This window comes from Oryx dammah, unplaced genomic scaffold, assembly GCF_014754425.2.
Source record: "Oryx dammah isolate SB20612 unplaced genomic scaffold, SCBI_Odam_1.1 HiC_scaffold_11, whole genome shotgun sequence".
Taxonomy (NCBI): Eukaryota; Metazoa; Chordata; class Mammalia; order Artiodactyla; family Bovidae; genus Oryx; species Oryx dammah.
The window spans coordinates 47,524,279-47,550,668 of NW_024070195.1; the positions used below are offsets into that span (position 1 = coordinate 47,524,279).

The following is a 26,390-nucleotide window of genomic DNA, read 5'->3' on the forward strand; positions in this document are numbered from 1 at the left end:
CACAGGACCAGGTATCAGAGTGGACACCGTGGAGCAGGGCACAGGAGTGGGGATCAGACGGGACACTGTGGAGCAGGGCACAGGAGTAGAGCGTTTGCCCAGAAAGAGGTCTTGGCTGCCCCCTTAGCCATGGCAGAGACTGTAGCCATCGCAGAGACTGTGGCCTGCGGGCCTGTTGGAGCCTGGATCCCGCCTCCCCCTCTCCTTTGCACACGGAGCCGCTGGTGTGCACAGGGTTCTGGTCTTCTAAGACTGTTTGAATTGAGACCAGAGTAACTTCTGAAAGATGGCCCCCAGGTTAGGGAGAAGGGGCTGCTAGTGATGGGGAAGGAGGCGGGCTGCAGGAGGTCAGCATCAGAACCTGTGTGTCTCTGTAGAGTGGGGGCAGGTGCCCTGAAGACCTGACTGAGCTCTGAGGTCACCCTGTTACATCACAGTCCCGCAGGGCAGGTTCACAGTGAGGGGCCTGCATCACAGGAGCAGCCTGTATCTTTCTGTATTTATCCCCTTCTGACAAGAGTTCTCAAGCGTTAGCGAGTGGAAGTGTGTGGAATCCTGCTCCCCACTCCAGACCTATTTGTAGGATTTGTAGGTAGGGCCCAGGAATCTTCATGTCGGTGCAGGGGTATAGGAAACTCTGAACACAGTTAGATAAACATTGGTTGCAATAACCGAAGGAGGTGCTGTGATAAATTGGGGGATAATTTCCACCTCAAACAGTTAAAGTTTCATAAAGATTCTGCTTAAAGTAGTTAGCTGGAGAATTTTACTGTAAAGGATTCTTTTTGAATTCTGCAGTTAGTTGAAGTTTTGTTATTGAAAGTGTATACTCTTTCTTTCGGAGAAGAAAATGGCAACCCACTCCAGTGTTCTTGCCTAGAGAATCCCATGGACAGAAGAGCCTGGCAGGCCATGGTCCATAGGGCTGCGGAGTGGGACATGACTGAAGCGACTAAGCATGCATGCATGCAGTTTTTCTTTAATTCCCTGTTGGATGTGTATTTGTGTATTTTGGTTCTTGGGCAGTTTTAGTTTTGAAAGATTGGTTATTAAACAGTGTCCTCTATGTACCCCAACATTAGACCATTGTGATGATCTATTGTGTTTCAGTGGGTTTGTTTAGGAGTCTTTCACAAGATCATTTCTTGGCTTTTTTTGTCTTTGCCCGTCTATGTGGTATGCTGTCCTTTTCATTGTAAATTTTTTTAAGTTTTGGGGAATGGTGGTAGAAGAAATTGAACTCTGAAGTTTGTTTGGCTCTTTAGGATAAATGTTTCAGGTTTTCCCTGAATATGGCAAAATTTATGAATGGAGAATATTTACTTTGGCATTTTGTGGAAATTAAAGAGGGACACACTTCTTCATGGACTATAGGGCTTACTTTGAGAGTCACAGATGGACTCTACAAAAATAAGATTTAAATAAATATATATATATAGGTACTTGGTCGAATGGAGAATTGTATTGTAGCTTGTTAGTACCTATTATAAGCTTGTGTTACTCTGAAGTTGGATATTCTTTTAAGTATTACTTTAAATGTAGAGGATCTGTTTTATCTTTGTATCCAGAATAGAAAATATACAACCAGTGTAATTGTGTTCAACTTCATACATTTTGTATTCATCTCTCTTTGCAAATATAAGTTCAAAGGTTTGCTAGTTCCAAATGGAGACGTGACTTACATGTATTAATGCAATTACAGTACCAGAAGAAACCTATTACAGACATTCCTTCTGCCTTTTTGGTGATAAAACTTCAGTGAACACGTTAGAAACAGAATCTTTTACTTCACTCTGTAACCCAATCTTATATTTGACAGCTCTGGATATTGCTTGTTCAATAAAGATAATGACTAGTTCTGTACTTAAGATTTTTTCAGATACAAAAAGCACACGGTGATGTTTCTTCTTGATTTACTCTGGTTTAGATTTATTCATTCTTTGTTTAACTCTCCCATCTTTAATCCGTGTGTGTCCGCCTAGTAGCACAGTAGTCTTTGTGTGGTTTGGAAAATGCAGAGTTCAGAACTAAACTTAGCATGCTGAAGGAGAGGAAGGCTATAGATGTGGAGGTGCAAAAATGAGCCTTTCCATTTAAATTTTATTGAAATACACATATAGAGAATTGCACAGTTCATAACTGTACCCTCTGACTTTTTCAGAGCCAGCACACCTGTGTAAACAGCCCTTAACTCAGGAGACAGAATGTTATCCTAAGGTAGTGGTTTAGTCGCTAAGTCGTGTCTGACTCTTGGACTCTTGCTACCCCGTTGACTGTAGCCTGCCATGCTCTTCTGTCTGTGGGATTCTCTAGACAGGACTACTGCAGTGGGTTGCCATTTCCTTCTCCAGGGGATCTTCCTGACCCAGAGATCGAACCCCAGTCTCCTGCATTGCAGGCAGATTCTTTACCAACTGAGCTATGAGGGAAGCCCAGATGTTACCATACACACTTTTCATTTAGGTTTTTTGCTCTAATTTTCTCTCTAATTTAGTGATATTTCCTTTCCCTTTTTCAGCCATCATCTTTATTCTCTGCATCCTTTGAAACTGCAGGTATGTTAGTTAATTTACTCCCAGAGAACCATGTTAACTTAGGGCTAATGACATGATCTTTCACAGATAAAAGATATACTTTCGATAAGAAGGTATCAGAACTGCTGAGGCAGCCTGTTATAATGTTGGTAACAGCATGTGAGGTTTAGGCTTCAGCCAAGATGATTGGTATAATGTGGAATCATTGAACATGTGGAAATAGGGAAGAAAATCCAGGTATATTTTCATAAATTATTTCAAGGGGTCTTGGACAGATAGTGGGGTGGTTTTCGGCTGAGTGTCTTGGGGTTGTAACTAGCTCAGTAAATGTTGACGCTCATAATATGTCAAGTCCTGAATGAAGGACTGTAGAGCTGCAGAGATTAGCTGGAAATAAATCCTACTCATAAGTGTCAGTGTTTCAGTGTGAGAGATGAGATAGGGAGGAGGACTTTGTAAATAGTTGTAGGAGAGAGTTCTTTTATAAAAAGTACATGATGCAAAAAAAAAGAAAGGCAATGTGCTATTAAAAAAAGACATGATTTTCAGTTCGTTACTTTTGCACAGGGAGCATTTTGTGTTTGTATGTGTTTAAAAGGGTATTTTGAGATGAAACAAGTCATCAAAATGAGAAAACAATTATGCTTAGTTCTGGAGGATAATTTTTTTTTTTTTTTTTTTAAATGGGAGAGGGGCAGTGGGACAGATAGTATAGATTTTGAATTGTGGACTAAATTTGAATTAAAGTAGGCATTTGGGAGTCATTTGAAATGTTTGAATCAGGCAGGATTGTAGAAGTTCATTATGTGTGGAACTTTTCTTTGTGTGGGAAAATATATCAGTTATTTAGGGTTTCAGATTAGATTTTTGCATCTCTGCTTAAATTCATGTTGTTTGTTTTAGACTGAAGTAGACTGTCTGCCTTTTCTGTAGACTGTATTTTAATATATTGATGTCACTTTTCAGTTAGTAGGTAATTGGTGTTGGCATTGTATGAGAATCAGTTTTCTAATAACAAGATGAAAACTTTTTTGGAGAAGGAAATGGCAACCCACTCCAGTATTCTTGCCTGGGAAATCCCATGGGCAGAGGAGTCTTGTGGGCTACAGTCAGGGGGTTGCAAACGAGTTGGACAGGACTTAGCAACTAACCAGCAACATCATCTCATACAGGTACAAAATTAAAGAAATAGAAAACAAATTAAAGATGAAAGCTTTTTATTTCTTTAAAAATATTTTTTAAACCTTAGAATATTAAACCATGTTCCTCAACTGTTTTGCTTCTGCCTGTGCTCCTGCCCCTAAATTGTTTGGCCTTGGAATAGAATTCTTTGACTTTGTTACTGTATTGGAGGGAAAGAGTTGATAGATGGAACAAATTTAAGAAAAAAAATACCTTGTGATTGGAGAACCACATGCGTTTATACTTTCTGATCTAAGCAGACATTGTAAACATAATAAGAAATTACCTTTTCTTAATATTGGTATTATAAACATTATTGTTTAGGGAGAATTAATAACTTATCTTTTGGTCAGTTTTATGAATTATTCAGAGTTGGGAACAAGAGCAGACAGTCTTTTTGCTCATGTTAAAGGAGAAAGTAGCTTATCTTAGAAGCTTAGGAAATAAGTATTGATTTAAAAGTAGCATGTATACTTTGGACTGGCTCAGAGTTGGTGTGGCCACACAGCCAGCGTTGTGATTACAGAATCAGGGGGCCTCACTTAGTTTTCTCCTTTGTTACATGGCGTAAAAGCCAAGTAGTGGGGGATTGAATGGAACAGTGCAAGTGAAAAGTTTACCACCATTGCTTGTATGAGGCTCAGTGACAGATGTTCCCCCATTAGAGTGAAATAAATGGAGTGCCAAAGGGTTTTGATTCGTTAGGTTCATTATGATGGAAGCTTGTCCATATCCACTGTAAAAATTAGCTGGAGTGTAACCCTAACCTTCTGTTTCTTCCACTCAGCCTCTTCCTTTTGGGGTCTCAAACACATGCTGTCTTCTTCTACCCGTCTGTCACTTATAACTCCGTAACACTCTTTGAGTGAATGAATAAATGACCCCTGCTTTTTCTCATTTATGGGCCTCAATCCTGATTGTTTATTCTGCTGGGAATCCTAAGTCGTTATCGTTGAGTAGTTCAGGAGTGGGCTTGTGTCAGTGTTGTGGCCGACCCCAGTGGGGCGTTTCTGCTGCTCTGATCTCTCCTTATTCCTGCCTTTCCTTCTGTTTCTGCAGCTCCTTTTTCATCATTTGTGGCCACTGTCCCGATGGTGGTGTTTTCTGCGTATCCCATTGTGCTTTGTGCCCTGTTAGCCTGTCATCTCCCTTTTTTCTCTACCTGCTTTCCCTTCGTGGAAGCTCTGCCCCAGCCTCTGTGTGTTCCCGGTTTCTGGTAGCTCAGGAACTTTCTTGGTGTGCTGTCTCAGTGGGCATGTAATAAAGTTCCTAATGTACATTTCTTGAGGAGAGCAAGCTATTATAGTTTTTCTCCTCCACTACCTTCTTGGCTTGACTGTATGACTTTGACAATCTTATGACAGGTGGCAGGTTTGGGTCTTAAAGTAGGTGAGTCACCTCTGTGATCCCAGAGGAGAATATTATTCTTACCCTCTTTTTTTAAATGTCCATTTTTATGGTTTAGGCAGAAATCCTGATTACTTTATCATGTGACCCCCTGCCCAGTTTTGCTGTCTGGTTTTATCTTAGCAGCTGAATCACCTCTCTGTGGGCTTCCCCTGTGGCTCAGTTGGTAAAGAATCTGCCTGGAAAGCGGGAGACCTGGATTCTATCTCTGGGTTGGGAAGGTCCCCTGCAGAAGGGAAAGGCTGCCCACTCCAGTGTTCTGGCCTGGAGAATTCCATGGACTGTATAGTGTTTGGGGTTGCAAAGATTGGACACAACTGAGCAGCTTTTCACTTTCACCCCCCTGCAGGGAAAGCACTTTCCTGCTTGGGGAGGGATGGAAGCCTGGGAGAGAAGCAAGCTGTCTGTAGGACTGGATGCCATGTCTCAGAGAGAGGATCTTTACCTAGATGTTATCCTCTGTCTCCTGACCCCAGGTCTTTTTCTGTTAGTTTTTCCACTGAACATATTGCTTTGGCTTCCCAACAGCCATCTTTCCCAACCTGAGAAATCTTTCCCCACCTGAGAAATCTTTCCCCGGCCCTAATCTCCCCTGTGCTCCTTTCTCTTTTTTCAACATAGACTTTTTGAAAGAATAATCACTCTTGGCCTTTGCTCCTCATTTTCTGCTTAATGTTGTAGTCTGACTTGTATGCTCACTGCTTTCTTGAAAGTTGCTCCCTCAAAGACATTTTAAAATCTCCTTGTTGCTAAATTCTGTGGCTTTTTTTTTTTTTTGGTGCTCAATATTTTTGGCCACATTTGCACTGATACCTTTTCATTGAGGTTTTCTCTATCTTTAGGTTCTTTGGATTTGTGCATTCCTGATTATTCCTAGATCTCTGATTACTTACTTAGCTCTTCTTAAATCTTAAAATTCCATCATTTCCTCAAGAACCTCCTCGAATTTCTTCTTTGTCGTCTTTGCTCTCCTTGGTAATATCATAGTTCCAGTTTAGTTCTAGAGTTAATAATTTTCTAGGGGAGCAGCTTTCCAGTCTGCATTTTCAGTAATGTTCCTGTACCCAGATTACAGGCCTGCCTTTCCAGCTGTCTGCCAGTTGCCTCTGTCTGCCAGTTGTACATCATCCCATTATGGCCAGAAGAATGCCAGCCTTCCATCTCCATATTCCAGATGTATACCTTTTATGTGACTGTTTAGTCATTCAGGCTTGAAATCTTAGAGATAGCTCTGACTTCTTGTTATTGTTTGACTTCTGTTTTTTATAGTTGATTATTTTTTGGTGTTTGTTTCCACCTCACCTTTGTATCCTTTTGTATATGCACCATGAAAGTGAAAGTGTAATCGCTTAGTCATGTCCAACTCTTTGTGAGCCCTTGGACCGTAGCCTGCCAGGCTCCTCTGTCCATGTAGTTCTCTAGACAAGAGTACTGGAGTGGGTTGCCATTTCCTTCTCCAGGGGTTCTTCCCGACCCAGGGATTGAACCTGGATCTCCTGCATTGTGGACAGATTCTTTAAGGTCTGAGCCACAAAAAAAGCCCTTCTGTTATTTTTGCCATCTCTGCTATTTAGTTTTGCATTATTATATTGTGGACTGATAAATTATCCTGCTCCTGCTTTTCTTGCTGCCATACTTCTCTGTGTGATTGATGTTATTCCCATCTTAATATTTATTGATTGCCTTTTGCCTACAGAATAAGATCTAGGCTTTTAAGTTTCATGTTCAAGACTTGGTCTATGGTAGAGTCAGAGTGGATGGAAAGAAAAGATGAAGGAGAGCCAGGTTTGATGCGCAACTGCAGGGGGCTGAGATACAGCCCAGCTTCTAGCCAGAGATCCCCATCTCATCTGAAAGCATTGGCTTAGAGTATCTGTGTTCTTGCGGCACTGTTCCTGTGTTACTAGTCCTCTCCCCAAGGAGTCAGCACAGTCCCAATACCCTTCGTGGCTTGGGCTCTTCCAGGTTTTATCATTTATTAGTCATGGACTCTGAGGATTTTCCTCTGCATTTGTTCTGATTATTTTGTACCACCCGTAAGGGTTCCTCTTCAGAAGAGTTCTCACCTGTCAGTCCCAACATCGACAAAAAGGATTGCCTTAAATGCTAACTTAGCTCAAGTAGCTCTGCATGATTTGTTTGTTTGTTCTTTTCTAGGAAGGACCGTTGAGACCTGTTCTAGAATACATTGACCTGGTCAGCAGTGATGATGATGAGCCCAGCACCTCTCAACGTGAGGTGAGTACATTTCACTTGTGTTTCTTTGCTTTTCATAGTTCAGAGACGTCCTCTAAAGGGAGTCATCAAGTCAATGTTTAGGTGCTGTTGTGCTCCAGGAAACAGCCCATTTCTGTTGGAATAGCCCTGAGAGGTAGTCCAGGGAGTCCTTAGCCTGGAAGATCTGCTTCCAGCTTTGTTCCTCTACTTTGAGCGAGGATGTGAAAGTATTGTAGGACGCAGGAGCGTCCTAAGCCTTGAAGGTGGTATCTGATGAAAGGGAAATGGAATAAAACTGCAAGCCTTTTGGCACCCTTTTTCTTTCCTGTCTTTCCTCAGATGCCCTATAGAACTGGATCCTTTTCTTCCAGAACCACGTGGCTGCAGAAAATTTATTCTGTTTGGAAGAAATGCTGTGAGAAGCTCCTTTAGAAATGGAGTGTGGGGAAGGCTGCTGGGTCATTCAGGCATCGTCCCTCTAACCGCCTCTCCCCCTCATATTTGGGGTTTTCTCTGAACTGTCGTTTTTTTGGCTGTGTGTTTGACCCTTAAACTAATACTTCCCTTACTCTGAGAGCCAAAGTAACTGAGCCCTTTGTATCAGTCTTGTTTTGCTTTTGTCTTAGCCCGAATTTCTATTACTGGACTGTTTTCTCGATGGATTAGAGGACTCCTGGCTATGTGTTCAGGGTGGCCTATGATATACAAGGGATTGGGACTGGGACTCACAATCAAAATACCTAGGTGTTAGTTCCCGCTTAGCTCCTTATTATTCTGTGAATTTGGATAGTAGCCTTTTAACTTTAGTTTCTTTATCACACAAGAATAATAACCTACCTCACAGGGTTGTTGTGAGGATGCAATAAGGTTACAAAGCTCCTGAAAACTACAAACTGTAGAGGAGAACTGCCCACCTGGAAAATTTCGTTATTTATGGTCAGTGAATGAGAATTTTTAAAGGGACCTAAAAGTGTCTCTGCAGTGGGGGACTTTTAGAAATATATATTTTTTTCTCTTCAGTGGAACTTTTCCATGTTCTCTCTGCCATTATTCTGCTTGTTGCCTTACACATGTTCAGTGGGATTTTTAAAAAAAACCTATTTTCATCAGTACTCTTGTTACCTCTTATTCTAACATGGAAATAAGCAGCAGGCTAGGATGGTGCCCCTTGAACGGGGCTTGTTTTCGCTCTTTTTTCATAGAGCGCCAGATTAATGCCAGTAGTTGGTATGGGCTTTTGGGGTAATGAAACTTGTGGATTTGACTTCTGTGATCCCGTTGCTGACCTGAAGTGGACTGTATGTTTCATTGTTAATTATAATAATTTAAAAAGTTGAGTTCTACTTACTGGACATGCATCTCTGCACTTGAAAGTTAACATATTAAAAGCATATTTTCTTTCTTCCTTGGTTCTCTTGTTCACGTGGATAACCCAGAGAACGCCTGAGTCTAAGGCGCCATCCTCAGAGAGTCGTCGCCCAGAAATGTGCTCTGGCTGCAGCGCTCCTCCTCCCAGTGGAGACAGCAGCTCCTCCTCTGGGCGCTGCGCCAGCAGTCCTCAAAGGATGGTTTCTCACCCTTCTTCTGTTGAGAACCCATTGGAGACCCAGAGAAATGATCACAGTAATTCAGATATTAAGATCTCTGAGACAGAGACACTTGAGCCATCACAGAATTACCAGAGTCTGCCTCCATCTCCACTCCTGGTCCCCCAAGAGTCTATGGCCTCCTCAGAGGTCAAGGAGGGTTTGCCCGTAGAGTCTCCAGCTTCCCGGCACGGGCGGGATGCCCTCCTCTATCTCCAGACACAGGTGGCTGAGATGTCCCGAGTGATACGTGACCTGCAGTCCAGGAGCTGCTTCCGATTTCATCATTCCTGCACAGGTGAGGCCGCCTCGGTTTCTTGGGACATCTCCACCTCCAGAGAAGAACACTTATCTGCAGTCGAAGAAGAGGCTGAGTGCAAGTCCCCCTCGGCTGACGACAAAGGGCAGCCAGCTGACCCCAGTCAGTCCAGCTTCACAGGGCTACTGAAAAGAATGGAACAGAGAGGTGTTATCAAGAGAGTCACCTTGCAGTCAGAAGCAGAACCGTGCGAGGGGAAGCCTGACTGTGTGACCTCCAAGAAGCGCTTGGTCCCTCCGTTGCATCCTCTTCTGAGAATTGCCACCGCGGAGGTTTTCAAAGACCCTGCTGATTGCCATCCTTCTTCTTTCATGGGACACAGAGTGTATCCTGTGGCTAAGGACACCTCTCCTTTCCAGCCAAATCCCCCAGCAGGAGGCCCCATTGTTGAAGCGCTAGAGCACAGCAGGAGAGGAGGCACCACGTCGCCCCTGGATTCCACCTCAAAGGAGATGGAGGTCATGGGCTGCAGGTTCTACCATGCTGCTTCCATTGCGGCCCGAGCTGCCAGCTACATGGCCTACATGACGCAGTATCAGCGTAAACTCTGGGAAGACGTGGAGGACCTGGTCCATGACCCCGAGTTTGATCGTGGGAAGGCAAGATGTATCATATCTGATGGCATGGATGCAGGCCTCTGGCAGCTCTGTACTACCAGGGACATAATGGACTCTGTGGTCAGAGTTATGGCAATGGCAATAGACTACAGAAGGCAGGCTTGGCTTCGGCTCACATCCCTCACAAAGAAGACCCAGGAGAAGATCTCACACTTGCCCTTTGATGGTACTTGCCTCTTTGGACAGGATGTGAATGCTGTTGTTGCAGAAGAAAACAGTGTGAAAGAAAATGACTATAAAGACCACAGTAAATACTATAGCCAGCATCGATACTTCTACAGTCACGACCAGAAAGCACATTGCCACAGTCGTGGGTACTCCCGAGGGGACTGGTACAGACCTCGCAACCACCCCTATAGACACAGAAAAAGGGCAGACTCTCCGGAACGCCATGGGTACAAGAATTAGTGACCCATTCATGGTCTGCAGTGCAGCCATGCACGATGCCCCCTCCCCCACAGGACACTGAACACGTGTCTGGGATGATCACAGCTGACATCGAGTTCTAGACTTTGGGAATGAAGTAGATAATACAGAGACTCACGCTTTCTTGGCCAAGTGAGCAGTAGAGACTTTCAGTTGGATTGAACAAAGGTTTACGCATTATTTCTAGTCCAAAATAAGTCTAGAAGTGGGTCCTCAGGAATCCAAATCCTTTTATGATTAAGGAAAAATATAAAGATTTCTTCCCCCTCAGAAAACTCTCACTGATAAACTGATGGCGAGCAGATTTTGCATCTGGAAATAACCTACTATTATCTCTTAACACCAGAGGCAGATCATTCATTTTTAGGTCATCAGTGCTTCCTTGTTTAGGCTTCCATTTGTCAGATCGTCAAAAAAGATCTTTTTGTCCACAAAACTACAAATCTGTTTTAATCTCTGTGTATCAGGGTGATCAGCTCACCAAGTGTCCATACTGCTGTCAATCTCTCTAAGACTTCAGAATCAGCCTTGAAGCTATATGTCAAGAACTGGAATTCAAATCAAAATTTGCCAAATCCATTCCCTACCGGTGGTGTGGCTGATGTCCTAGATTGGCTGTGGACACCAGCTGGAAGAAGACTTTGCTGTGATAACTCTGTGGAAACTTTCACAGTAACTGTCTTCACCACCCAGAGCTACACAGAATTATCTGCAGTGGTCACTCCCAAGTCTGTCAAGCATCAACAAGCTGTGAGACCTGATCATACTGTTCTCGCAGGATAATCTGGACATTTCACCAAGGTGACCTTGACTGCTTTCTAAACTTTGAGCTTGATGATTGATCAAGCTAAATACAAAAAAAGAGAGAGAGATTGCATATTAGTGCCCTGGAAATCAAGGATTTTACACCGTCTCAGCATGCAAAATCTGAACTCTTGAAAGCAAGAATTCCAAACATGCCTGATAGTCTGGTCCTCTGATTGTAATAAAGGGATGCTATCAGTCTAGATTTTACTGAGAAATCCTTCAGATTCAGAGTGTAACTGTGGATGTAGTAAAGAGTACATTTCACACACTGCCCTTTCTAGATTCCATTAACAATTTCTTGAAAGTCTGAAGTCAAGACTTCAGTGATGTGTTCTTGGTTTTTTAGTCCCTTAACCTAGTCACACTCTACCATGAGAGATAGCTTATATTTTTGTTCCCAGCTCTTCGAGGTACTGTTGCTCCATCAGAGTGGAACTGACAGCAGATACCTAAGCTAAACATCCTGTAGTATTTTTATCTTGAGGCAGTGGCTGTGTGATGTCCCAGCCCTTAGACCCTTGTCTTCACAGCATGACTTCAGAGATGGAGAAGATGCCAAATTGGAGGGGTCTGAATATATCATCCAGTATTAATTTGCTTGGCCAAATAGAAAAAAATTTTAATCAACAGACTGATAATTTTGTAATTTCTTGATTTGTTAAGCATCTGCATTTTTTTCCATCTGCTTGACCGTAGTATTTTGGGTCCACTGTTTGTGGACTCCGACACCGTTTTCGCATTTATGTAGTTTCTGTTTCTTGCCTGCATAGTGGTGCCTGATGTTTTCCTGGTGTTCCGCTTTTTAATGGCTTACTGGAAGGCCATCCTCTCTCCTCGTCATAACCACCTTCAGCACACTTTTTGTCTGCTTTTTCTTCCTTTCCTTGTGTGTGCTGTAGCAGTCAAAGATGCATATATCCCTACTTGGAAGCTACTTTATTTTGTCAGATAATTTCAGGGATAATTTATAATTGATTCTGTTTGTCCTATTGGTAGATGAAGCTTAAGTTGCAGTCTTGATAGTCTCCTCTTGGCAAATTTGGTCAGGACATATCTAGAGTTAACATTTACCTTTAATTTTTCTGTACTTTTCACCAAGTTTTACTAATGCTGTTTGAGGCCCATGCTCAAAGAAGCTGTCTTTCAAACTGAACCCTAGAAGAGCACTGATAACTGGCTGAAAGAACCAAAGGCCTAAGAAATCACACAAAGATGATAATAGTTCACGATATTTGGCCCACTAGCTCAGCGGCCCACTTGCCATGACCTTCTAGTTTCTTCTGTGAACAGATAGCCTTGGGAACTTGAGAGAGAGAGAGACCTTGACACTCCGGGATGGCTGCCCGAGGTGTTCCCAGTTAGCTGAGGCTTCTTCACACTGCTCCCGCTTCTCCATTTCTCTCCATCCCTTCCCTGAATTAGGTGCTGGGTCACAAATTTGATGATTTTTGAGAACTCTTAATTTTTCAAAATTCAAACCAGAATCAATGGTGCTTGAAGACCTGACTCTGAGACTGCTCTGGCATTTTCACCTAACCTGCTCTTCTTTTGAAACTTTTTACTTTTAATGGTGTTTAAAAAAGGACACAGTGTAAACTTTACCATTGTGCCCAGTTTAAGCGCACCTCGGAGCAGAGTTAGCTGCGTTCACTTTGGAGTGTTCCTCCTTTCCTGGCTGCTCATAGAGCAGCATTTCTTTTGTCTTCCTTCTGCGTTGTGTGGTGCTCCATAGCAGCAAGATAAGTAGCGTTTCTTTCCCACTCTCTGATTGATATGCCCAAGGACCCCCATAGGCCTTCCCTAATGAAAAAGCATTGAGAAATCATCAAATTAGTGGTCAGGTAGCTGACTTCTGAAGGGTGCGGCCATTGCGTGGGGATGGAGCAGGACGCAGTAGAGTGGGAGCAGGTTTAGTTGTAGATGATGCGATTGACTGCAGAAGAAGCAATATCCTTGACCTGTTTTTTTATTATTGCTATTTTAAAGTCTTTCTCTGGCATACTTGAATGATGGTGTCATAAAACTAAAAATGGGGACTTGGTCTAGGGAAACAGCCGCAGTAGTATTTGGAACTCATAATTAGTCAGATAACAGGTTTTCAGGTCACGTCTGCCGTGTGCAAAGCCAAGATCCTCCATCAGGCCAGCCTCTGATATTTGAACGTCGCTGGGTTTTCTAGGAGGCCTCGCAATCATCACAGGTTGAGTGATGTGGTGTTCCTAAAAGGGATGCATCTAATGATCCTTCTTTAAAATGTTATTGTTTGACTAGATGTAAAATGTATGTGGAAACTAAGGTTTCTTGTGTTTACTGTGTGTACACAGAAATACTGTTTCCATTCATTGTTATATGAAGTGCCTTTTTAAATTTTACACTATTGTTTAAAACAACATTTTAATGTCTTGCATATATTGCTGGTGATATTTATGTGAATTCTGTATAGTGATTTTTTTATCTTGTAGTTTATGCCTCATCTGTACAATTGCACTATCTAAGGGTACTCTCCTTCTGAAGGTTACTTTATTTTCATTACAGCACTGTCGATGCATTTCAGAAGGACTTGCAGAGTATGGCCCCCCGCCTTTATTTAAATAACTTAGCGGTAGCTATTTTAGTTACTAGTGATTGGCTCAGTTTTCTGGGCACTGAGGCAGCTTTCTTTTCTGTCTCTAGGTTCTAGGTTTCTGATTGAAGCATTTGTCTTATGTCTAACCTTGTTCATAGCCATAGTAACACAGCTCATTTGTAAGTGGGTGTGTTACTTGGTAATAAGAAACAAAGATATTTGGAAACTACAGTATATTTGTTGACACTATCTTTTTTTTTCAGACTGTGTGACAGCTTATCAGTGTAATTGCATTTAAACTTATTATTATTTACTGTGTGACAGCTTCTTTATGTATAATTACATTCATTTACCTAGCCCTCAAAATGACATTTTGAGGAGAGCGTAAACTGAGGCTACTTGGGTACTATTTAGTGTATTACATTACATTACATTACCATTATACTAATTTACTGAATGATGCCTAAGTGTCCTGATTGATAATGTCCTTAAAGGCCTGCTCCACCCAGGATAACCTCTCAGGTACTGTAAACAGGAGGTTGGAATCAGCACAGTCCAGAATCTCTTCTAGCTATAAACTTGGATGCAGAGTTAAATGACATGGATGAACAAAACTTAAATGCCACATTCAGTATTCTTGAGGATACACTTAATTGACTGGGATTCTGGTGAAGGTTAGAAATTAAGGATTAGCTCTTTGCAGAAATAGTTTAAAGACTGCAATAACCGAAAACTTTTTTTTAGTGGCGTGAGGCATGTTTTGCCCAGACTTGCACTGTTCAGGTTTCCTTATCTTTTGAAATTCGCTATTCTTAGTGGCTAGTCCCGTAATTGACTGTCAGATCTGTATGCCTCTCCTGCCTGTCATTACCCACTTAGTTGTTTTTCCAGATATAACTAGTTTTGTAAACTGTTAAAATATGATGTGGAACTTCTCTTCCTGGATGAGTGCTGAGAATAGTGTTTTATCGAGTCTTTTTTCCTGTATTGATTAGTGGGGCGGTATTTTTGTACTACTTTTCTTTTCATCTGCTTGACTTTATCGGAATGAAAACCTTTTTTGTAGTAGTGTTTGGTGCCATTGAGATATTACTGGAGATTATTTGAGTTTCTGGTGTGATACATTAGGAAGTGATCACAGGCCAAACATGTCCTTTTGATGTTAGCATCTCAGTTATTCTTTGTATTGATCTTTTCTTCCTCTTTATGTAAACCTCTTCTTAAAAGGATGTGTTATCTTCCTTAATCTCTTGCTGTAGATTATATTTTTTATTCTGTCAGTCTATACTAACCAGGATTTTCATGTGGTTTTGTATGATTAAATGCAATGCCTTCAGCATTATTTTAAGAGGTTTTCTAGTTCTCTCTTAAAAATGTCCTTTTCTTAAAAAAATAAAAGTAGCCAATTCAGTGTCATACTACTCTTTGGCTATTGAATTTCCTCAGTTTTTAATGCCTTCTTATTTCCTGATAGTACTATTTTCTCATTTTTGTGTAGTCTTCACACACATGAATTGCTATACGTAATTTGTGGTCAGTTGCGTCTTTTCTCTCTTAACAGAAATTTTAAGTCCATCACCATGAACTTATAGTACCCCTCTCACATGTACTGTGTGTGCGTGTTGACTCACTGAGTGTCCGACTCTTTGCAGCCCCATGGACTGTAGGCCGCCAGGCTTCTCTGGCCATGGGGATCTTCTGTCCAGGCTCCTCTGTCCGGGCCATTTCCTTCTCCAGGGGATCTTCCCTACCCATGGGTAAACCTGAGACTACATTGGCAGGTGGGTTCTTTACTGCTGAACCAGTAGGGAAGCCCTGACATATTTAATACCATATCTTAATCAGTTTTCTCTAGGTCGTAAACACTGTACTGGTTTTGTCATGGTAACTGTCTATTTCAAATGATCTGTTGGATTTTCTGATGCCTTGTCAATTCAGTAAGAGTTCTCAGGTGGTCTGTAGTTTTTTTTTAGGACTTTGGAGATCTCTCAAGTTGCATTGTGTTTTCTAATATTCCTGAGCAGTATGTTTCTTGGTGGAAGTTATTGTAAACACATTTTATCTGGTAATTAAAGTCTTTGACCTTAAATGCTTCAAGTGTTATCTTGTAGGTTCTGTGGGTGGTCCCTTTGTAAGAATTTCATAGCTATTTTTTCCCCATGAGTATCCTGTGCTTTCTGTTTTCTTTCATTACCCGTAAAAGTGGCTCTATCACAGCACTGAGTTTTAGGGCTACAGGTAGACCTCTTGTTAACTCTTGCTCTTGTCTGTAATGCCTGTGTTTCACACTTCCTTGATGTGCTAAAAGAGTCATGTTTGAGATCCATTTATCTATACTGCTTTTATTTAGTGAGGCAACAGTGGTGTGGGTAATGGGGAAAAAGACATTTTCCAAGTCACTAAACACAGTTCTAAATTTTCAGTTCCATTAAAAAAACAAACATTTAATCACAGTAAGCTTCTTGCTTTCAAGTATGTAGCCCATTCCCTTCTGCCTTGGGTAGAACACAGCTAGTTTGTGATTAGTCTCATTTAGATTATCAGCACAGCGGGATGTGTGTGGCTTTGTCTAATGGCTTATAACAACTCCTGTTTTCTGTAACTTTTGACAAAAGTTGTATTTGACAGATGTTGGAAGCCCCTTGATAGTATTGGGTCTCAAGTGTTGTCTCCTTGCCTGGGAAGGAAGTAGAGGGGGAACCTCCATCAGCAGAGCTTCTGTGTACTAGGCACTGTGCCAGCCACGGGGGACTCTTGAGGCAGAAATGCACCCTTATTTTGCAGATGAGAAGTGGAACTAAACGTTGAACGATTTGCTCAGGTGGAGGAGCTGAGCTTCCTCTGTTCTTAAAGTCTCTACTCAGCATTGTGCTCGGTGGCCTCCGTCTGTTTTTCAAAGCACCACTTAAAGTCTTAACCTCCCTGAGAAGCTAATTTGTCAAACAACTAGCCTTCTCCTTCCCTGGATTTTGTGTTTATGGCTGTACTGTCATCCCTTTTAACTAGATGTCTTCATTAACTAATTCCTGGTTATTTCGTTTACGTAATCAGAAACCTTGGTCATAGTGGACAGTCATGCTCACACTGAGGTTTTGCTGAGATTGTTCTGAATGTGTTGTCTTCTGTTTCGTGGATTCCTTATTTGTATCCTATTCATTGTCAGCACTGATCATCTCCACCATGGTTCTTGATGCTGCTTTTTTCTTTGTTGTACCTTTTTAATTTGTTATACTTACTTTGTCTCAGATACAGACTTAAATTTTTTAAAAACTGGTGTCTTGAGGATATTGGCTTAATGAAAGATGGTGGAATGATGTTAAGCACGTAGTGTTTGAAGTCCAGAGACCTTGATGTGAATATTAGTAAGTCACTTATTCTCTGAGACTCAGGTTTCCTACTCTCAAATGAGATGATAATGCCTAGAAGTACTTTGGAAACTTCACAGCCTGATACAAATTGCGTTTCTTCAGTGTTTTTGCCAACATCTATAGATTTCTCATAACCGTGGGGTAGTATTGATACAGATTCTCTTGAAGGTGCATTTAATAGTATGTAATAGTTCATGCCATCACACCATGCTTCCCTCTTAATAGTTTTTTAAGGCTGAAATATTAAGCTGCATATTATACAAGTCCAACAGTGGATTAAGGTATTGAGAGGTGTATTTAAAGTAAAACAGTCTCATAAGTGCAAGCTAAGAAATGACATAACCAACAAGAAGAAGAAAATTAAAAAGAATGTAGAGTGAAGAGCTAGGATGTGTACGTATATGTATACAATTTTTGATGGATGGTATTTTGTCTTTTTGTGTCTCTGATGGAAACAATCTTTATTTGTAAAAATCTTCAATGCCTGTTATATGCAGGCAGACCCTGAGGAAGGTCTGTGGATACTGTGAATTAATAAGAAATGGTATATTCTCTTCAGAAGAGAAGGAAATGCCAACACAATCTAATTGTCCTGTTAGAGGAATGCCTGTGGTGAGATTGGGGCAAAAGAGAGGGCTGTCTGGAGGGCCCAGGGAAGCTTTTCTTTACCAGATGCTTGAGCTGAGGCTGGAAGGTGACTAGAGAAGAGTGAGCGGGGCCCGTGGGGGAGCAGGAGCCCCGGCATCAGGCGAAGGCACCGGTTGTGTGCGCAGTGCGGGGCACACCGCGGAGAACCGCCTTAATGGGCACAGTTGAGATCGGGTTGAAGAAAGGATAAATTCCCCGTGAGAATGTATGGGTTCTTACGTGTTCAAAGTATACTAAGATGTATAGCTGTTACTTAATAAGGTCATCGAGGTAGTCTGTCAGGAAGTTTGTCACTATGGACATTTAATTCCTTTTCTCCCTTAGACTGAGCCGAAGGAGGCTCTCAGACAGTGCAGCACTCGCCCCCGAGGGCTGCGGCGCTGACAGCGAGCGGCGGTGGTGATGAGCCGGGAGCTGCCCCCGGGGAGGCCTGCGGGGCCAGCTGGGGGCCACAGCCCCGTGTGACACGCTTGCTCCCTGTGCCCTGGCCTGCAGACAGCCTGAGGGTGTGCTTGGGGACGGAGCGCACTTGTTCAGAATGTAGCTTCGCTGGAGGTTCGAGGTCTTGTGTTGAAGCAGGGGCTGAGCCCTGTGCCCGTGGCCTCTCCAGCAGGAGCTGGAGGACACTCTGTCAGCTTCCTTTTTGTCTTTTCCTCTGCTTTGGATTTCTTTCCCTGTTCTGGTTGCCCCTTTGACCTTTTCTCTCCTCTCCTCAGTTCTTCCTTTTCAGTAGAGCGCCAGAGGTAGAGCAGTGGCCCTCAGGATTGAAGCATTGTTAACTCCCTTTTGCTTTGTTACAACTTCATAGTAGGAGATGCTTAAAAATTCTCCTAAGTTCCGAGGTGGTTTTGGGGGGTTTGGGGGGTGGGTCCTGTATCAAAAGAGAATCAGTCATTCTTCCTGGGAGGGGAATTTTATAAATACAAATACTGGTGATTAACCAAAAGACAAGGTAGGAAGAAGCTTATTGAACCGGTTTGATAGTACGGCCTTCTTCACCAAGTAGTACTTTACAGAATATGGTGTATCTGTATGTGTGTTTTAAAACTTGTTCATATAAGGCGTATGTTCCATGTACTTTGTAAACAATAGTTTGGGGGTGGGAAGGAAGTTGCTTTGTACAACAGGATTGTTTCTTGGGTTTAAAGCTTTGCTGCTGGAGTTGGTAAATAAGTATTGTACTGCTTTGCTGTGCTTATTTCTTCTGCTCTGTCTGTATTTGAATATAACATTCTTCAGAAAAATTGTTGCTTTTCAAGATGTTATTTGGGAGTATAGCTTCAGGTACAAGCTAGGTACAAGGGGATTCTGATAAACAGAACTTACTCTGGGAGTATAAAGCTCATGAGACCAAACCATGGACCCAAACTTTGAAGGATTGATCAATGAGAAGTAGGCTTTGAAATTGGAGTTTGTGTGAAGTAAGGCATTGTTTCAGGAATTCTGTTCAGCCTGTTGAACTGAGAGTGACTTGCCCTAATTCCTGATTAATGTGTTTTTGTTATGTTTGGGCAATAATGTAATGCAGTCATTGTACTTCTAGAGACGAAAAGAAACCCGGAGGGAAAAGTTAAATACAATTTACTAAGAAGATTATGTTCCTTTTAGAGACAAAATTTCCACCTGCTTTTGTGAAGGATAGATGTTAAACTTATATTTTTAAAAGGTAAAAAGTAGTGATTTAAACCAAATCCATTGCATTTCCCCTGGGGAAGGAAATGGCCACCCACTCCAGTATTCTTGCCTAGAGAATCCCGTGGAGAGGATCCTGGTGGGCTGCTGTCCATAGGGTCGCACAGAGTCGGACATGACTGAAACGACTTAGCATGCATGCATGCATTGCATTTCCAAACAGAAGGTTGCAGTCTTCAACACTTTTTGTTATTCATTACGTTAATAATTTTATTGCATATTCTGATGTAGAAATATTTGAAAACAGTTTAGAAAAGGAAAAAGTTCCTCTAGACAGAAATAAATACTGTTAACATTTTGATTTTTAGCTTTCTAGATTTGGTTGCTTCTAAGTATTTTTACCAAAAATAGGATCGTTTTCATTTTAAAACAAATACAGGTGATAAGAAAGACATTGAAACATGTATGTTAGATCTTCTACATGGGATTTTTGTGTTGCGTCATTCGCCTGGTTAATGATTTTGTGGTTCATATAGCAGGTCACAGTTTCATAGCAACGCTAGAAATTTTAAGTTACCAGGAAAGTTTTGTTAGCTCATGAAACTGATTAGTATATGAAAGTATTAGTTTCTTTGGTAAAATTTTTGCCTAAATAGTGGAATTCTCATTGGACATGATTCCTGATGATCTTTTATGAGCTAAGTTCATAAAAGTTATGAGTTCATGGTCAGAACTGATTTCAAGTTCAGCTGAACTGATTTCAAGTTTGAAGCAGTATATTCATCTGTAGCAAAAAGAAAGATCAGGACAGTGTAGCTAGTTTTTCACAAGGTTAAGTTTATTCAATAAGGAGACTTCTGAGGGAGGTTTTGAAGTATTAGCTTGAATTTGTGTCTTCATTCTTATGAAATAAAGACACAAATTGATACTGGTTCCCTTTTGAAAATGCCCTTACTTGACAGAATGTGCTCAGTCCTGTCCAGCTCTTGGCGACCGCATAGACTGCAGCTTACCAAGCTCCTCTGTCCGTGGAATGTTTTAGGCACGAGTACCGGAGCGGATTGCCATTCGCTGCTCCACGGCACCTCCCTGGCCCAGGGGCCACCCTGTGTCTCCCGCACCTCCTGCACTGACAGGCAGCCCCTTGACCACGGTGGCCCCTGGGAGGCCCCTGTTCTCTGTTAGCCAGAAGAGGGGGGGGTGTGTGGCAGAATGAGGGACCCCGCTGTCAGGCTTTGCTCCCTCCCTTGCTCTTGCCCGAGTTAGGAGACCCACCACTGAACCCCACTACTGCAGATCAGATGTCAGGAGAAAGCCCTCTTCCTGTCCTGCCCAGGCTGTATGTTTTTAGACTTGGAATTTTGACGATAACTACCAAACTCCATTAAAAGATAAACATTATCCTCTAGAGCAGAAGAATTCTTGCTTACTGTCTCCTGTATAGGCTTATCTTTTGTGGATATGTGCACTCAGATTTAACAGTATCCTTAGTCTGCTGTGCTGCCATTTCTAGGACACAACTCAGATTTGCTTTGTGTGTGAGAGATCTCCTGCTGTCCAGGGGTGAATGTCGACGGGCTGCAGGGGCAGGCCACGGGAACCTGGCTTCCGAGGCTCTGCAGCAGTCTGTCTTCCTTCCTCGGTGTGGCCCTCATTCTGTAACCTTCCAGCTCCTCCACGGATTTGTATGTCAGACTATGTCATTAGAATCATACCTCTGGTTCTCACTTAAAACCATTTTAGTTTAAAAGAATTTTTCATAGGGACTAACTAGAATCTGCTTTTTCTGGTGTTGAAACTTTCTTCTTAATTCTGTTAGGACCCTGCACAGCTTCCCCAGTGGGACGGGGTGGGTATGGAAGAAAAACTGACTCAGATGTAAGGTATTGACAAACAGGGACTCTCCTGGTGGTCCAGTGGTTAAGATGCCCCGCTACCACTTCAGGGGCTCAGGTTCAATCCCTAGAAACAGATCCCGTGTTCCATGTGGCACAGCCAAAAATATATATATTTATATATGAGCATATAGAGACCCTCCCTCCCCAGTATATTTCATAGGACTTTTCTTTTCTGTGCATCTCCCTGCAAATAACACAATGGATACACTTTCTCGCTGATAATTTGCTATCATTGTGAACTCTAATGTTACTCTGTGCTGCTGCTGCTAAGTCGCTTCAGTCGTGTCCCGACTCTGCGACCCTATAGACGGCAGCCCAATAGGCTCCCCCGTCCCTAGGATTCTCCAGGCAAGAACACTGGAGTAGGTTGCCATTTCCTTCTCCAGTGCATGAAAATGAAAAGTGAAAGTGAAGTCACTCAGTTGTGTCCGGCTCTTAGCGACCCCATGGACTGCAGCCCACCTGGCTCCTCCGTCCATGGGATTTTCCAGGCAAGAGTACTGGAGTGGGTTGCCATTGCCTTCTCCAGTGTTACTATGTAGTAGTATTTAATACAGAAGTTAATCCAGGGTAATCACAGCAAGTGCTTCAAGAAGGATGACAGAATCTACAGCTGTGAATAACTTTCTGAATGAAACATAAAGCACATTGTTGTTACCAGAGCCAGTTCCATTTCTGGTTTGAGAAGTTACATATCTGAAAGCCTGACCTTTCTTAGAAAAATCTCCAAGGGCCTAAACACTTCTTTAGACTATAGGATTTTGTGGAGACTGCCAAATCTAGCTTAGGAAGAGTCCTGGAATTTTGTGAGTTCACCTTAAATTGCAAGCATTGTGGCACTAATGGAATGGTGGAAATTCCCAAACTGAAGAGTATATTAGTCCCTATTCATCTTAGTTCTACAGGAAACGTTTAAGACATTTTCATCTAGCCTAAAACTAGTTCAATTTCTGCCCATGTGCCTGATGATGCTGAAGCTTTGGTTCTGTGGTTGGGTCACCAACAAGGTGGCCTGCAGTAAGTTTCTCCCTCCTGAGTTCTGATCATTAAAAATTTGTTTCTGAACCTATTGAACCTTTGGATTACCTGTTAAAACTTCTGTCCCAAATAAGACCTTCTCTGACCTAATCGGTGAATTCCCTAGCATGCATTTTAATATCAGCGTTCCCTCTGTTGTGGGATTAAGTGAGATCTGAGGCCAACCCTCGTCTTGGATCACTAACCTTGAAAATCCCTGGGACTTGGCTTTCCGGAGAGAGTGGGTGTTCGTAGATGACCCACTCATGCCTGGCTTTAACCAACAACCTTGATCCCCAAACCCAAGTTTGTGGTAGAAAAGTATCAAATGAATATCACCCTGCTGCACATGGTTTGTTTCTTTACCCTTTAAGAGAAAAAACATTCTTGTTTAAATGCAAAGATTTCAAAGTTGAAGTTCTTCCTTTCTCTAGCTAGCATTTCTTTTCATCTACTCCTAACAGATTATCTCCCAGATCTGCTTTTCTGCTTGCTTTCTTTTTTGAAAGATTTTTTAAATGTGGACCATTTTTATAGTCTTTGTTGAATTTGTTACAGTATTGCTTCTGTTGTTTATGTTTTGGGCTTTTGGCCATGAGGCCTGTGGGATCTTAGCTCTCCGACCAGAGATCCAGCCCACACCCCCTGCGTTGTCCTCTGACTTGTAAAAGGACATTTTGAAGTTGGTAGGATGCCACCTACTATCTGGTGCAGTGGTATGGCCATTGGGACGACTCCCAACCAGAGTGATCCTGTGAACACTCTTTATTGCAAAAATGCAGGCTTCACAGCAACCCCGGTCAGTCTTGTTCTATGTGTTCACTTCAGTGGAACTCCTGTGTGCCTACAGAATTACACCCGCTCCTTGGTTTGCTTGATGCAGCTCAGTCTCACTTTAGTTAAACTTTGGTTTGTACGTGTGTAATTAATATCTTACTAAACCAGTCTTTCTGGTAGAAAACATTTTAGTAGAGTTTATTTTTTAAGAAAACTTTTATTTTATATTCACAGCAAGAAAAGAGGAGACTTCCCATATACCTCTGCCCACAATGTATAGCTTCCCTCACTGTCAACTTCACCCAACATAGTGGTACATCTGGAATAATCAGTGAGCCTGTTGTTGACACATTATCACCCAAAGTCCATCATTTACATTAGGGTTCACTCTTGGAGTTACACATTCTATGAATTTGAACAAATGTAGTAAGATACCTCCCTGTATAGTGTCATACTGAATAGATTTTCTACCCTAAAAATCCTCTGTACTCTACCAATTCATCCCTCCCTCTCCCGTTCCCCCTGGCAACCACTGACTTTTTTTTTTTTAATTGTCACTGTAGATTTGCCTTTTCCAGGATGCCATATAGTTGGAACCATAAAGTATGTAGTGTTTCCAGATTGGCTACTTTCATTTAGGAATATGTATTTAGGTGTTCTTCCATGTCTTTTAAAGATTTGGTAGCTCATTTCCTTTTTGTTGTTCAGTCGCTCAGTTATGTTCGACTGTAACCCCATGGACTGTAGCACGCCAGGCTTTCCTGTCCTTCACCGTCTCCTGGAGCTTGTTCAAACTCATGTCCATTGAGTCAGTGATGCCATCCAACCAGTGATGCTGAGGCCATTGTCCTCTGTCATCCCCTTGTCCTCTGACCTTCAGTCTTTCCCAGGATCACTGTCTTTTCTAATGAGTCAGCTCTTTGCATCAGGTGGCCAAAGTATTGGAGCTTCAGCTTCAGTCCTTCCAATGAGTGTTTCTTTTTAGCAGTGAATAATACTCCATCATCTGGATATATACAGTTATCCATTTACCTATTGAAGGTGCTTGGTTGCTTCTAAGGTTATGAATAAAACTGCTGTAAATGTCTCATTACACAGGTTTAGTCAGTTCAGTTCAGTCACTCAGTCGTGTCCGACTCTTTGCGACCCCTTGAATCGCAGCACGCCAGGCCTCCCTGTCCATCACCAACTCCCAGAGTTCACTCAAACTCACGTCCATCGAGTCGGTGATGCCATCCAGCCATCTCATCCTCTGTCATCCTCTTCTCCTCCTGCCCCCAATCCCTCCCAGCATCAGAGTCTTTCCCAGTGAGTCAACTCTTCGCATGAGGTGGCCAAAGTACTGGAGTTTCAGCTTTATCATCATTCCTTCCAAAGAAATCCCAGGGCTGATCTCCTTCAGAATGGACTGGTTGGATCTCCTTGCAGTCCAAGGGACTCTCAAGAGTCTTCTCCAACACCACAGTTCAAAAGCATCAATTCTTTGGCGCTCAGCTTTCTTCACAGTCCAACTCTCACATCCATATATGACCACTGGAAAAACCCTAGCCTTGATTAGACGGACCTTTGTTAGCAAAGTAATGTCTCTGCTTTTCCATATTCTATTTAGGTTGGTCATAACCTTTCTTCCAAGGACTAAATGTCTTTTAATTTCATGACTGCAGTCACCATCTGCAGTGATTTTGGAGCCCCCCAAAATAAAGTCTGACACTGTTTCCACTGTTTCCCCATCTATTTCCCATGAAGTGATAGGACCAGATGCCATGATCTTCGTTTTCTGAATATTGAGCTTTAAGCCAACTTTTTGACTCTCCTCTTTCACTTTCATCAAGAGGCTCTTTACTACTTCTTCATTTTCTGCCATAAGGGTGGTGTCATATGCATATCTGAGGTTATTGATATTTCTCCCTGCAATCTTGATTCCAGCTTGTGCTTCTTCCAGCCCAGCATTTCTCATGATGTACTCTGCATGTAAGTTAAATAAGCAGGGTGACAGTATACAGTCTTGGCGTACTCCTTTTCCTATTTGGAACCAGTCTGTTGTTCCATGTCCAGTTCTAACTGTTGCTTCCTGACCTGCATATGAGTTTCTCAAGAGGCAGGTCAGGTGGTCTGGTAGTCCCATCTCTTTCAGAATTTTCCACAGTTTATTGTGATCCACTATGCTTTGGCATAGTCGATAAAGCAGAAATAGATGTTTTTCTGGAACTCTCTTCCTTTTTCGATGATCCAGCAGATGTTGGCAATTTGATCTCTGGTTCCTCTGCCTTTTCTAAATCCACCTTGAACATCAGGAAGTTCATGGTTCACGTATTGCTGAAGCCTGGCTTGGAGAATTTTGAGCATTACTTTACTAGCGTGTGAGATGAGTGCAATTGTGCGATAGTTTGAGCATTCTTTGGCATTGCCTTTCTTTGGGATTGGAATGAAAACTGACCTTTTCCAGTCTTGTGGTCACTGCTGAGTTTTCCAAATGTGCTGGCATATTGAGTGCAGCACTTTCACAGCATCATCTTTGAGGATTTGAAATAGCTCCACTGGAATTCCATCACCTCCACTAGCTTTGTTCGTAGTGAGTTACTTCACCCCTAACTACTGTTTGGTTTATTTGCATGTTGTTTTCTTAGGAAAAGCATGTCATCTGCAAAGAAAGGTTTTATTTCTTCCTTGATTTCTGATTTGGTGTCTGCTATTAATTTGGGGAAATTGTTGTTATTGCTTCAGATGTTTCCTCTGTTCCTTTTTCTTTCTCCTGGCATTCCTGTTATGCATTTGCTATATCTTTTGTAACAGTTCTTGTGTGTGTACTGTGTTTAGTTGCTCAGTTGTGTCCAACTCTTTGCGACCCCATGGACTGTGTCGCTCAGTCATGACTATTTTTGATCCCATGGACAGTAGTCTGCCAGGCTCCTCTGTCCATGGGGATTCTGCAGGCAAGAATACTGGAGTGGGTTGCCATGCCCTTCTCCAGGCCATCTTCCCAACCCAGGGATTGAACCCAGGTCTCCTGCATTGCAGGTGGATTCTTTAGCATCTGAGCCACCAGGGAAGCCCAACAGTTCATATATATATATATATATATATTTTTTTTTTCTTTTTCAGTCTTTTTTCCGCTGTCTTCCGGTTTTGGAAGTTTCTATTGACATACTCTGGGCTCAGAGATTTTTTCTTTTGTGGTGTGCAGTCTGTGGTGAGCAGTGTTCGCTTGTGCTGTGGTGCTTGGATGGCTGGTTTCTCTTTGGCTCTCTTAGGACTCCCGTCTCTCTCACGTGACACCTCTGTTCTTGCGTGTTGCTGCTCTCTCCATTAGGGCTCTCAGCATAGTAATCTTGGTAGTTTTAAATTCCTGGTCTGATGATTCCAACATCCGTACCAGCTCTGCCATTCTT

General features: G+C 42.3%; 1 protein-coding gene across 8 annotated transcripts in view; it reads left to right on the plus strand.

The window, feature by feature from the left end:
• Positions 1-26,390, plus strand: part of ZNF451 (zinc finger protein 451) — a 130,936-nt gene that overhangs the window by 34,960 nt on the left and 69,586 nt on the right. For 7 of the 8 annotated variants that reach the window (XM_040249214.1, XM_040249216.1, XM_040249221.1 and 4 more), the window contains exon 3: positions 7,281-7,361. In XM_040249214.1, coding sequence (XP_040105148.1) covers positions 7,281-7,361 — 81 coding nt within the window. Of the gene's footprint in view, positions 1-7,280; positions 7,362-8,776; positions 18,914-26,390 lie in introns of those variants that run through there. The other variant, XM_040249222.1, reaches the window with a different exon arrangement.